The 14,085-nt window shown below is 35.5% G+C and overlaps 1 protein-coding gene across 1 annotated transcript in view; it reads left to right on the forward strand.

Annotated features, from left to right (window-relative positions):
• Nucleotides 1-14,085, forward strand: part of DNAI7 (dynein axonemal intermediate chain 7) — a 57,896-nt gene that overhangs the window by 16,383 nt on the left and 27,428 nt on the right. The window contains exons 7-9 of the mRNA XM_045829580.1: nt 3,784-3,930; nt 6,774-6,877; nt 8,775-9,084. Coding sequence (XP_045685536.1) covers nt 3,784-3,930; nt 6,774-6,877; nt 8,775-9,084 — 561 coding nt within the window. The remainder of the gene's footprint in view (nt 1-3,783; nt 3,931-6,773; nt 6,878-8,774; nt 9,085-14,085) is intronic.

The raw sequence follows: 14,085 nt of genomic DNA on the forward strand, positions 1-14,085 counted from the left end.
AGTTTCTTCCACCAACTCAACCCCTGCTGGTTTTTGCACCCAGAAGCTGGGGATACTTATCTTTCTGGCACTGAAACCCTGGGCTGGGGGCTCTGGTGTAGGGCTGGGACTTCTCACTCCTGGAATATCCCTCTTGAATTTTTATCCATCACACTTGGGTGAGGGACCAGCCTGTTCCATGTCTGTCTCCCTCCTACCAGTCTGGATGTGGTTTCTTTAATTCTGTAGTTGTCAGACTTCCATTCAACTCGATTTCTGGTGGTTCTCAGTGATAATTGTTCTATATTTTAGTTGTAATTTTGATGTGGTTGTACAGTCAGGCCAACCATGTCTGCCTATGCCACCATCTTGACTGGAAGTGCTCCTTTATGCTTTTTGTTCTAACTCAGGGTTGTCAACCTCGTTTTCACTAGGGGCCACATCAGCCTCATGGTTGCCTTCAAAGGGCTGAATGTAGTTTTAGGACTATATAAATGTAACTACTTCTTAACAGTTAAGGCAGAGCTCAGTGCTACTGCTGGGTAGAAACAAGGTGGCAGGCCAGATAAAACAAGGTAGAGGGCCAGATTTGGCCCGTGGGCCTTGCGTTTTCCACCTGTGTTCTAATTCCTCTCAATATGTTTTGTGCCTCTTGTCACTGTGGTTTAACTCTCCTCCATGTTGCTGTGAAGGGGAATAATTCCAGGCTCTTGGAAGCACATAATGAGCATTGCCTATTTTAATCTAAACAACATGCTGGTGAGATTTTTTTTACATATGAAGAAACACCGATTGCAACTTGGTTAGAGCCCCCTATGAGACCTTAGATGGGCCTTACTTTGACTTTCCAGAGGCTCCAGAGAGCCTCCCACACATTGTGAGGTATTGTACACCCGTGGATTCACCATACAGTATCTTGCCATTGCACATGTCCTCAACTGGGGAGGCTGCCCTAGCATGGTGCTGGTCCAGGAATCTGGTGCTCTGCTGTTAGCTGGGAGGTAGTGGAAGGATGCACTGGGGCTCATCAGTGATGAGTGCGAAGTGGCATCTTCCTGTTATGAATGTGGCGTACAGAATTACGAGTAATAAATAGTAGGGAAAATGAGAAAATGATAAGTAAAACAAAACAGGAAACAGAAGAGGAGAGGAATCATAGCAATAGCAAACTAAAGCAGGAAGCCACAAGAGGAACAGAAATAATTGGATAGCAGTGACCCCCTGGTAAACATTGAATTCCAGATTATCATGTTCATTTATTTGACAAACTCTTAGATAATGCTTACTATGCCAGGCTTTAGAAATACAATAGTAACTTGCTGAATTTTCACAATAACCCTATGAATTAGGCACGATTCTCCCCATTTTACAGATGGAGAAGTTGAGGCACAGAGGTGGTAAATAACTGGCCCAGGATCACACTGACAGTAAGAGGGCGCTAGAACTGAAGCCCAGCCTCTGGCTTGAGTTCATACTATCCCCCATTACTATGCTGCCTCTCTTAATTTAGAAATTTTCTGTTTCTCACCTGTGTCAGTGTTCCAACCTAAATTCTGCCACTTACTAGTTGTTCCTTGACCATGCTGTGCCTCAGTTTTTCCCAACATTTTAATTATCTCGCCACTCTTTTCTTGCTTGCATGGTGTCTGAGCAGTTGGATGTGATTCTTTGTTCCTTTAAACGTGAAGTGTCTTTTCTTTTCCCCTCTGGCTTCCATCAGGATTTTTAAATTTATCTTTGATTTTCTACATTTTGAAAATGATATGCCTAAGTGTCGTTTTCTGTTTTGTTTTGTTTTGTTTTGTTTTAGTTTTGTGGTTGGGGGAGCATTTATCCTCCTTGGTGTTCTCTGAGCTTTGTGGATCTGTGGTCTGGCTTATGATATTAATGTGGTGAAATTCTTACTCATTATCATTTCCAATATTTCTTCTGTTCCTTTCTCTCTTTTTTCTCCTTCCAGTATTCCCATTATGTGGGAGCTACCTTAGTCATTGTCCCATAGTCCTTGGATATTCTATTCTGTTTTTGTTTCAGTCTTCACTCCCTTTGCTTTTTGGTTTTCTGGGATTCCATTGATATGTCCTTCAGCTCAGTGTTTTTCTTCAGCTGAGTGCAGTGTACTAAGGAGCCCATCAAAGGCATTCTTCGTTTCTGTCACATTGATTGTTATCTCTAGCATTCCTTTTTGGTTCTTTCTTAGGATTTCCATCTCTCCCCTTATGTTATCCATCTGTTCTTGCATGCTGTCCATTAGGACCCTTAGAATATTAATTGTAGTTATGTTAAAAATTTCCAGTCTGATTATTCTAACATCCATGTATATCTCTTCAAATTGTGGTGTGTGTGTGTGGGTTTTTTTTGTTTTGTTTTGTTTTGCCTTTTGGTATTCCTGGTGATCTTTTCTTGACAGCTGGATGTAATGTACTGAGTAAAAGGAATTGCTGTAAACAGGCCTTTAGTTATGTGGTGGCGAGGGAGAACAGGGGCGGGGAAGAGTTCTACAGGGTCTGGCACCAATAACACCCCCTTTTTTATTACAAATCTTTTATTACAAAATCATAAGCACACAATTCTATAACATAACAATATCACATCCGAGCACACCCTATGGCATTTTAGTTGGAATATTCACATTAAAACTATAAATTATTACACCCACATTATTCCCTGCCAAGCACACTCGAACAGGTGTTACTTCTGCCAGAGCGGAGCCCCATGTAGTCCTGTGATTAGGTTTCAGTCCTTTACTAATCCTGTGCCCCAGGGAGATGATTTTCACAGGTGTTTTTAATTTTCTTATCCTCTCTTCAGTGGGACGGGGTGACTGGAGCCAGCTGGAGTTGGATAGTTCCTCCCCGCAGGTGAATTAGGTTCTGATACAACTCCAGGAGGTTAGACCCGTAATTAGTTTTCCGAGATCAGGCCTTACTAAGAACGCAATGCTCCGGAGTATTTCGGAATGGGTCCCTTTCCCCTTCCACTGCCAGAAGCACGAGAGGAATTTTCTCCCACGTTTATTGTGTGAACCTTGTCGAGACACTGCAGGTAAATGTGACAATATTGTGGGCCCTCCCGCTGCCATGGCTGTGTCCTCCTGGAGTTTTTTTAACTCAGAAGTGACCACACCGAGCTTCCAGCAATCGTCATTTACAGCTCAGGTGTCCTGCCAGGCACTGGTTCCAAGCGGCAGTTGGTTCTGGTAAGCCGGGGCTATCTGTGTTCCCCGGTAGGCTTCCGCCCCTCACTTACCGGTCAAAGAAGAGTCACTAACTTTTCAGTCTGACTATCTTTTTACTTGTTAGAACAGAATGGCATCTTCCAAGATTCTTACAGGTGAAACTAGATGTTCCTAAGTTTGTTCAGCTATAAAATAGGCACCATGACAGTATCCACCTCATAGAGGTATAATGAGGATTGAATTAATTAAAACATATAAAGTATTTAGAATGGCTCTTAGCACATAGTAAACGTTCAGTAAATATTAGTAATTTTACTTTCTCCTTTCCATTGTTCTGATATTGTTATTATTTCTATTGTTCCATAGTTTTAGGTAATGAAAGCTCTGTTACACATGGCTGAGAATTTTTATAATGGAATTTTGGGAGGAAATAGTCTGTTTTTCCATGCTCTTAAATAATATAAAAATCCTTTCTGGTATTTATTTATTTTACTGACAATAAGATATGTTCTTTGACTGAAAAATGTTAGAATATCCCCTTTTCCCCTTTTCTTATTTGTCAGATTTGATTTTCTTTTAGGCTAAATTTTTACTTTATATTTTTATTTTATACTTTTGCTTTATAGTTAATTAATAAGTTGAAATTAACTTTATTGGAAACTCCACCACATGATTTGCAAGAGAAAGATATAGCACAGTACCAAGGATCAATTCTGGAACTGCAGGAGCTCCTTCACCTGAAGTTTAACATAGCCACAGAAGTACTACTCCGAGTAAGTGCGATATTTCGCTTATATGTTATTATTAACTTTTATGAGAGTTAAAATTTTATGCTATATAGTTTTAGAAATTCAGTATTATTTTTCAAAAAGTTAAAGATTATAGAAAGTGGCATAATTTAAGGCACATATATCTATCCTTACTTAACAATTGTAAGTATTTTTAAAGAAATAAAGCATCAATATTGCTAAAACCTAGTTTTCTTATACTTGCCAAGGTTTACCAGGATCACTATGAAAATAAATTCACAAAATCTTATGAATTAGATATTCATTTCAGATAAATTAGTTGATGCAAATTATAATTATTGTAGTCACTCTATTTTTCCAAATATCTTAGCACTAATGATAATATTCAAGTAACCATGAAACCATCATTATGCCTAAGAAAATTAATAAAAAGTAATTTTTTTAGCATGGTTAAATTTCTATTTCAAAAATTATAAATAACTGCATCTATTTTTTATTTTTGTTTAAACATGCAGAGGATTAGAAACATATACCCCAAACCAAGAATAGTTTTTATTTATTATTTATTTATATTGTTCAAATAGTTTTCTGCCTTTTACCCCCATCCCAGCCCATCCATCCAGCCCTCCCCACCTCTCTCCCATTTCCACTCCCTCCTTGTCATTGTTCATGTGTCCTTTATACTTGTTCCTGTAGATGCTTCCTCTTTTCCCCTGAAATTCCCTCCCTCCCCTCTTTCCTCTGGTCACTGTCAGCCTGTCCTCTATTTCAGTGTCTTTGGTTATATTTTGCTTGTTTGTTTGTTTTGTTGATTGGGTTCCTGTTAAAGGTGAGATCATATGGTATTTGTTTTTCAAAAAGTAATTTTTATTAATCATATAAATGTAGAGATAATATAGAAGTAATATGTTATTTCTATAACATATTCTAATATATAGCCCATATTTAAATTTTCCCTAATATCCTATGAATACCTTCTATAACTGGTTTTGTTTTATTTTTTAATCAGAAATCAATCTAAGGTCACACATTACTTTTGGCTATTTTGTCTCATTTTTTGGTCTAGAAAACAATCCTCGCCTTGGTATAGCCTTGGGAGAATATGTTGTAATTACTAAAAGAAATGCAAAGAAGGCCTAAACATCACTAATTGTTATCAATAACATATTATGATTTTACCAATAACAAATTATGATTTTACAACTATTTTATGTTGTAAGATAAAGCGAGTAAGTGATAATGTTATAATTATTCATCAAGATTTTTATTGTAGGATAAAAATGTAGTAAAATAAAAGACTGAAAATGCTGTAATATATTTAAAATGGAAATATTAGTACGAGCTCTATTTCTTTTTATTCCAAAAAAGGAGCCAGGTGTAATTGGAGTAAAAGGCTGATTCTGGGTCTGGGGAAGGGAAAGTGAAAGGTAAGGTTATCACTGAAAGAGGAGGTTGAGTCTTCTTGTGCTAGAAAGCGCGCGAATGCTCCAAGTCCAATGGGGCCTCATCCAAAAGGACAGGACTACCTTAAAGAGTCTCCCACTAGTCAGACGTGGGGCAATGTGGCTATCAGAAAGGATAGTGACTGTAACTGATTATAACACATTGAGTAAATAAAAATCTGAGTCTATAGTGATACTCCAAAAAGGAAGAAGGAAGATGGTCTGGGGAGTGGGGAGAATTACAGAAGAATGCTATATAATAAATGGAGGAGGAATGGGCAGTTATAAGAATGACCATTTTTCAATCTCTAATGTAATAAATGATAAGGATCATCATTGGCTACCTAAATAATTAAATGAAAGTGCCAAAGTATTACTTGCTGATTCCTTACAGATTACTTACTGATTGGGAAAAATGTACTTTGAAATATGGAGCTGTGGGTAGTCACCACCTTAACCAGGTGGTGAAATCCACATAATTAACAGTAGGATAAAATACACCTCCCGAAGGGTTGTAATATGAAGAACAACACAAAACCTATGATGCCTTTTTGCTAAAAATGATTTGTCTGAATCTAATTAAACCTACCTAGACCCATTACATGAAAAACAAGGAAATAGAGGAAAAGGCCAAATGATACAATGAGAAAACAATCAGATAAATCCACAATGTAGAATAATTATACAGAGAAACTATCCTGAATACTTCAAAAAGTTAATTTCACAGAAAAAAAAGAAGTAGGAGCAGGGACAGTTACTTAAAAAACACACACAAACCAATAAATCAATCTCCAATACTTCTAAGTTTTTACATTATAGCCACCAAATGCATATTAACTTTCTTAAGCCCATTAAGAGAGCCTGTTTCTTGAGGAATAGGCATCAAGCTATGTTAGTCTTTACTTAAAAGTTTTTAAGAACATCCTTAAATTGTATATTTAATGTTATATACCAAGTACTGGACTAGTTAAATGCACAACTCATCTGGATTTTATATACTGGATATTTTGTTTTCTAACCTTGATATGTTCAGAAGTAGGCAAATTTTTGCAGTAGAATAATCTACATCTTAATAAAGTACAGATAAAGAAGTCTGTATAATTAAAGTGAAAAGTCATGATAATGTTAAAATTGAAAAGGTTAATTATAATAGTGATCTACACATGCTGCCTGAATATATAGGAGCAAATTCAATCCTTAGACACCCTAAGAGAAATTAAGTGGAAAAAGGGAGGCACATTTAATTAAGTAAATATATTTGTGTAATTTTGAGAATTTTTAAGCAATCCTTTATCATTTCGATTGAACCTTATGTTTACCGAAGTAACTTTTTTAAGTAGTGTTGAATCCAACACCCTAACTTATTTAAATTGTATAACTTATGAGGCCTCGGATCTTTTATACTGTTTTCTTTTTCTCTTATAGCAAGCTAGTACTTTGGCAGATCTGGACACTGGAAATATGGAAAAAGTCATTCAAGATGAAAATGTTACCCTCTATGTATGGGCGAACCTCAAGAAGAACCCGAGGTATTCCCATGGGTGATATTGTAGGTTAAAAGACATTAGAATCACATCATGATTACCAGGCATATTCCTGTTGGATAACAGCATGGTACATGATATCCTTGGAAAAATTCACGTCAAGAAGTCAGCCAAATGGGGTTTTGAATCATAGACCTGCCATTTACCTTAGGCAAGTCACATAGATTTGTTGAACTTCAGTATATCAACAGGCTAATGATGATTATATTACTTAATAGGATCAATAGGATCGGGTTGAGGTTAAATAGTGCATATAAAGGTCATGGCATGGTGTCTAGTACAAATATATGCTGAATAAATAGCAGATCTTTCCTTCTCTTAACCTTCCTCAAATATAGAAGTTGTAGGTACTTTCTACATGGCTAGCTCGAACTTAAAAGAGAAATTATCTTTGTGAACTGTTAAAAATACTACGTTCTAAAAAATAACACTTTAAAAAAATATTGTATTTATTTATTTATTTATGTTTTTTGAGAGAGAGAGAGAGAGAGAGAGGGGAAGGGAATGTGAAAGAGAGGGAGAGAAATATTGATGTGTGAGATACATCAACCAGTTGCCTCATGCACACCCCTGACTGGGGACCTGGCCTGCAACCCAGGCATATGCCTTGACTGGGAATCGAACTGGTGACCTTTTGGTTCACAAGCCAACACTCGATCCACTGACCCACACCAGCCAGGGCAAAAATTAATACTTTTATTTTTACCATTTTTTTAGATGTTCAAGGGATGTTTCCCCAATTATTTTTAACAACGTAACAACTTTCTGAGGAATGACAGTGGTAATGATAAATTCCTGAGCACTCAGTTGCTGCTTGATCTCAAATATTTCTAATTATTTGAGTTAGTATGGCAGTAAATTTAAAAACAAAATTTATCAGAATAAAAAATTAGGAGGTTCTGGTCTCACTTCTGAAAAGACTAGTCATATTACAATGGAAGAAACTGAACTTTATTTTGGATATTTAGTAAAAGGAAGAAATAAAATTTTTTTCACATTGTATTTGCTACAAAACACTCTGTAGTTTAAATCTAAATTAGAGACAATATAGTAATAGAACCTTTTATTATAAAATATGTTATATATAGAAGAGTGAAGAGAATGAATCTGTGTAATTTTAAAAGAATAAAAGTAAAATGACTAGCTCTGCATTAATTCTATGGGTCTAAAGAAAAGAATGAGGTGGTTCTTTTACTAAGATAATGAATAATGAAGGCAGAGAAAAATCTGTTTTGTTTTGGTGGTGATGGCAAGGGGTCGTAGGGATGGACTTGTTGAGTTTGGAGACCTATGAAATGTCAAAGTGCAGCTCTCTGAGAGACTTCAGAGAATTCTGAGTTGGAGATATATTTTTGGGAGTCATTAGCATGTAAATCAGGAGTTCTTAACTTTTGGGGCATCAGATTCTTATGAACTTTAAATCTTCCTATATGCTCACATTTAAGGGTATTTTCGGACCCCTTCAAGTTCATTCAGGATCTTTCTTCCCACTACGTGCCCCCAGGAAACATAGAACTCATGTCAAAAACTCCTGATAACTTAAATAATAATTGAAGCCTAGAAATAACATCCAAGGAGATTATGTAGAGGGAGGAGAAAAGGGATGGGCAGCTGAGTAGTACCAACATTTAAGGGATGGTTAGGAAGAAGGCCATGCAGAGGAAACAGAGGAGCTGCCAGTGACAGAGAAGAATACTGTGTTATGGATCCCAAGAGCATGTTTTGGGAAGGATAAAATTAGCAACAGGGTCCAAATCAAAGAATATATTCTAAATTGTGGTGAAGTTAAAGTGAAGAGAAATACTACTTAGGAATAAATTTGCAACAGATGCAGTGTTTCCCTGGTCCTCTTCTTTTTTTTGTTAAAATCAATTATTAACAGGTACAGAAATATCAGATGCAGTGAAATACGAACTGCATTTGAAATTCCAAGGATATTAGCAACAAGTGACATTGCTCTACGACTCCTACATACTCACTATGATCATGTCACACCACTGCACCCTGTCCCAACATTATGTCAACTGCCTACTTCCACGGAATCTCACTCTGTCAAAGACGAAGCTAACAATGTACAAGGAGCAATTAGCAAAGAGTTCCAAGAAGAGTACAAACAACCAGAAAATGAGCGTAACTCAGTCCAGGAGGAAGGAATAAAAGTTGAAGAACAAGGTGATACTGAAATACAAATGGTAAGGCACATTTACATGTATAATTTTTTGCCTTATATAACAAGTGTTCTTAGATTCCCTGTCTTTCTCAAGATTGTTTTGGCTATTAAAGGTCTTTTGTAGATCCATACAAATTTTAGGGTTGTTTCTTTTATTTCTGTGAAAAATGCCATTGGAATTTTGAAATGAATTGCATTGAATGTATAGATGGCTTTGGATAGTAATTCTTCCACTCCATGTGCACAGAATATCTTTCCATTTATTTTTGTCTTCTTGATGTTCTTTCATTGATGTCTATTAGCATTCAGTGTACAGCTCTTTCACCTCCTTGCTTAAATTTATTCCAAGGCATTTTGTTCATTTGATGCAATTATAAATGGAATTTTCTTTATTTCTCTTACCAATAGTTTATTATTAGTGTATAGAAATGCAACAGATTTTTATGTATTGATTTTTTTTAGGAAGTAAAACATATTTTTTAAAAGATTTTATTTATTTGATTTTACAGAGAGGGAAGGGAGGGAGAGACCGAGGGAGAGAAACAACAATGTGAGAGACAAACGTTGATCAGTTCCCTCCTGCACATGCCCCGACTGGGGGCTGAACCAGCAACCGAGGCATGTACTCTGATCAGGAGTCAAGCCTGCAACCCCTTACTTTGCAGAATGATGTCCATCCAACTGAGAAACACTGGTCAGGGCTATTTGTTTATTTTTTAAAATCTTAATTGAGCATCTACCATGTGCTACACACCATACAGGGAACAGGATTTTCACCAGTAACAAAGTAAATAGTATAAGTTTTTTCCTGATAATTTTCAGGAATCAAGACCTAAGAGAGATAATTATAGCTTTTAATATTTTGGTGATAATGAGAGTAGAAAGGAAACTGTTCATCCACCTATTCATTATCTCACCAACAAGCACATATAGAAAACTTATATTTCAGGGACGTAATGGGACACAGAGGCCATGTAATGGACAGGATACATATGGCGCCTGTCCTCATGGAAATCAGAATTTAGTAGGTAAAGATATCAAATACAGAGCAGCATTTTTTTTCTTGGTAAAAAATTTTTGAAGCATAGCACAAATCACAAATGGTACATTTTCTTTGTGTATTGATTTTGTATCCTGTAACTTTAATGAAGTAATTTATAAGTTCTAACATTTTTTTGGTGGAGTCTTTAGGGTTTTCTATATATAATACGTCATCTGCAGATAGTGACAGTTTTATTCTTCCTTTCTGATTTGGATTTCTTTCATTTCTTTTTGTTGACTAATGCTCTGACTAGGACTTCCAGTAGCTCATTAAATAAAAGTGGCAAGGGCAGCACTGGCTGGGTAGCTCTGTTGGTTAGAGCATTGTCCTGATGCTCCAAGGTTGTGGGTTTGATCCCCAATCAAGGCCTACATGAGATCAACCAATGAATGCATAAATAAGTGAAACAAGTCAATTTTTTTCTCTTTTATTCTCCCCTTCTCTCTCTAAAAATCAATAAATAAAAATGAAAAATAATTTTACTATAAAAGTGGCAAGAGTGGTCATCTTTGTTTTGTTCCTGATACTAGAGGAAAAACTTTCAGCCTTTAACCATTTAGGATACAGCCAGCTGTGGTCTTGCTATATGTGGTCTTCATTATGTTAGGGTACATTTTACTATACCCACTCTTTTTGGAGCTTTTTAAATCATAAATGACTTTAATTATGTCAAATGCTTTATCATATGATTTTTAAATTTTTATTTTTTAAATATATTTTATTGATTATGCTATTACAGTCGTCCCATTTTTTTTCTCCCCTTATACCCTCCATCCTGTACCCTGCCTCCCACCATCTTTCCCCCACCTTAGTTCATGTCCATGGGTCGTACATACAAGTTTGTTGGCTTCTCCATTTCCTGTATTATTCTGAACTTACCCCGTCTTTTTTGTACCTACCATTATGCTTCTTATTCCCTGTACCTTTTCCCCCATTCTCCCCCTCCCCTCTCCCCACTGATAACCCTCCACATGATCTCCATTTCTGTGAATCTGTTCCTGTTCTAGCTGTTTGTTTAGTTTGTTTTTGTTTTTGCTTTTTTAGGTTCTGTTGTTGATAGCTGTGAGTTTGTTGTCATTTTACTACATGTATTTTTGATCTTCCTCTTTTTCTTAGATAAATCCCTTTAATATTTCATATAATAAGGGCTTGGTGATGATGAACTCCTTTAACTTGACCTTATCTGGGAAGCACTTTATCTTCCCTTCCATTCTACATGATAGCTTTGCTGGATAGAGTAATCTTGGATGTAAGTCCTTGCCTCTCATGACTTTGAATACTTCTTTCCAGCCCCTTCTTGCCTATAAGGTTTCTTTTGAGATATCAACTGATAGCCTTATGGGAACTCCTTCATAGGTAACTCTCTCCTTTTCTCTTTCTGCTTTTAAGATTCTCTCTTTATCTTTAATCTTGGGTAATGTAATTATGATGTGCCTTGGTGTGTTCTTCCTTGGGTCCAACTTCTTTGGGACTCTGAGCTTCCTGAACTTCCTAAAAATCTATTTCCTTTGTCAGATTGGGGAAGTTCTTCACTATGTTTTTAAATAAGTTTTCAACTTCTTACTCTTCCTCTTCTCCTTCTGGCACCCCTATGATTCAGATGTTGGAATTTTTAAAGTTGTTCCAGAGGTTCCTAAGCCTCTCCTCATTTTTTTGAATTCTTGTTTCTTCATTTTGTTCCAGTTCAATGTTTTTTTCTTCCTTCGGGTCCAAATTGTTGATTTGGGTCCCCATTTCCTTCCCTTCACTGTTGGTTCCCTGTACATATTCCTTTATTTCACTTTTCATGGCCTTTTCTTTTTCCTTTATTTTGCTCAACCACTTCTGTGACCATCCTGATTACCAGTGTTTTGAACTATGCATCTGATAGGTTGGCTATCTCTTCACTACTTAGTTGTATTTTTTTCTGGAGATTTGATCTGTTCTTTCATTTGGGACATTTTTTTTGTCTCATATGATTTTTATCTTTTGTTAATGTGGTGAATGGTTTGTGGATGTTGAACTTATCTTGTATTCCTGGTATATATCCTACTTGATCTTGGTGTATGAACCTTTTAACATATTGTTGAATTTGATTTGCTAATATTTTGTTGAGGAATTTTACATTTATGTTCATCAGAGACATTGGCCTATAGTTTTTTTCCTGTAGTATCCTCGTCTGGTTTTGGTATGAGGTTAATACCAGTGTAGTAAACTAAGTTTGGAAGTATTCCCTTCTCTTCTGTTGTTTGAAAGAGTTCAAGAAGGATTGATACTAATTTTTCTTTAAATATTTGTAAATTACCAGTAAGCCATGTGGTTCTAGATATTTGGTTGCTAGGGAGGCTTTTGGTACTGATTTACATACAGTATCCTTGCTAGTAAGTTGCATTATTCAGATTTTGTATTACTTCAAGACTCAATCTTGATAGGTGGTAGATGCCTAGGAATTTATCCATTTCTTCCAGGCTGTTAATTTTGTTAGCATATAGTTGCTCATAGTAGTCTCTTATCATCCTTTGTATTTTTGTGGTATCAGTTGTAATGTTTCCTATTTAGTTATATTATTATTTTAGTCCTCTCCCCCTTTTTTTTTGTGACCTAGGTAAGTTTTCTCATTTTTTTCCTTTAAAAAAACCAGCTCTTAGTTTTAATTGATCTTTTCTACTTTTTTTTGTCTTTATTACATTTATTTCTGCTCTGATATTTATTTGTTTTGTTCTACTAAGCTTGGGCTTAATTTGTGTTTTTTTTTATTTCAGATCTTTCTTGTTTCTTAATATATGCATTTATTCTGTGAATCTTCAACTACTTTTGATTCATCATATAAGTTTTGGTGTTTCCATTTTCATTTGTTTCAAGGTATTTAACAAAATTTTTTTTATGTATGACTCATTGGTTGTTCAGAAGCATGAGGTTTAATCTTCACATATTTGTGAATTTTCCATTTTTTGTCTCTTAATTGATTTATAGTTTCATTCAATTGTGGTTGGAGAAGATGTTTGATATTATTTTAATCTTTTAAAATCTATTAAGACTTGTTTTGTGTCCTTATATATGATCAACCCTGGAGAATGTTCTATGTGCACTTGGTAAGAATGTGTATTATGTTGCTTTTGGATGGAATGTTCTGTATATGTTCTTTAAGTTCATATTATTTAAAGTATGATTTAAGGTCAATATTTTCTTATTAGTGTCTGTCTTGATGATCTATCAATTGATGAAATTGGAGTATTAAAGTCCCCTACTATTATTACATTGCTATCTATTTCTACTTTAAATCTTTTAATAATTGCTTTATTTAGGTGGTCCTATGTTGGGTACATAAGATTTCACAAATGTTATATCTTCATGTTAGATTGACCCCTTTATAATTATGTAATGACCTTCTTTGTCTCTTATTACAGTTTTTGTCTTAAAGCCTATTTTGTCTGATAAAAATATAGCTAACTCAGTTTTCTTTTGGTTTGTTTTCATGGACTATCTCTTTACGTCCTTTTACTTTCAGTCTGTGTGTGTTCTTACATCTGCAGTGAGCCTCTTGTAGGTAGTGTATAGATGGGTCTTTTTGTTGTTGTTGTTCACCTACCCACTCTATGTCTTCTGACTGGAGAATTTAGCCCATGTGCCTATATAGTAATTATTGATAGGCATGTACTGATTGCCATTCTGCTGTTTTCTGGCTGTTTTGTAATTCCTTTGTACCTTTCTTTTTTTTTCTTTCTCTCTTCCCTTGTGATTTTATGAATTTTTTCTCTACATGTATACTTTGTGTATCTACAGTAAGTTTTTGCTTTTCGGTTACTATGAGTCTTTCATAAAACAACTTATTTATAACAACATTTTAAGTTGATCAGAACTCAAGTTTTCATTCTAAAGCTTTACATTTTTACTTCCTCACCACATTTTAGGTTTTTGGTGTCACAATTTACATCTCTTTATCTTGTGTGACACTAAAGTTACTGCAATTATAGCTATTTTTACTATTCTGGTCTTTTAGCC

Source organism: Phyllostomus hastatus, unplaced genomic scaffold, assembly GCF_019186645.2.
Source record: "Phyllostomus hastatus isolate PE091 unplaced genomic scaffold, TTU_PhHast_1.1 phas_scaffold_93, whole genome shotgun sequence".
Classification (NCBI taxonomy): Eukaryota; Metazoa; Chordata; class Mammalia; order Chiroptera; family Phyllostomidae; genus Phyllostomus; species Phyllostomus hastatus.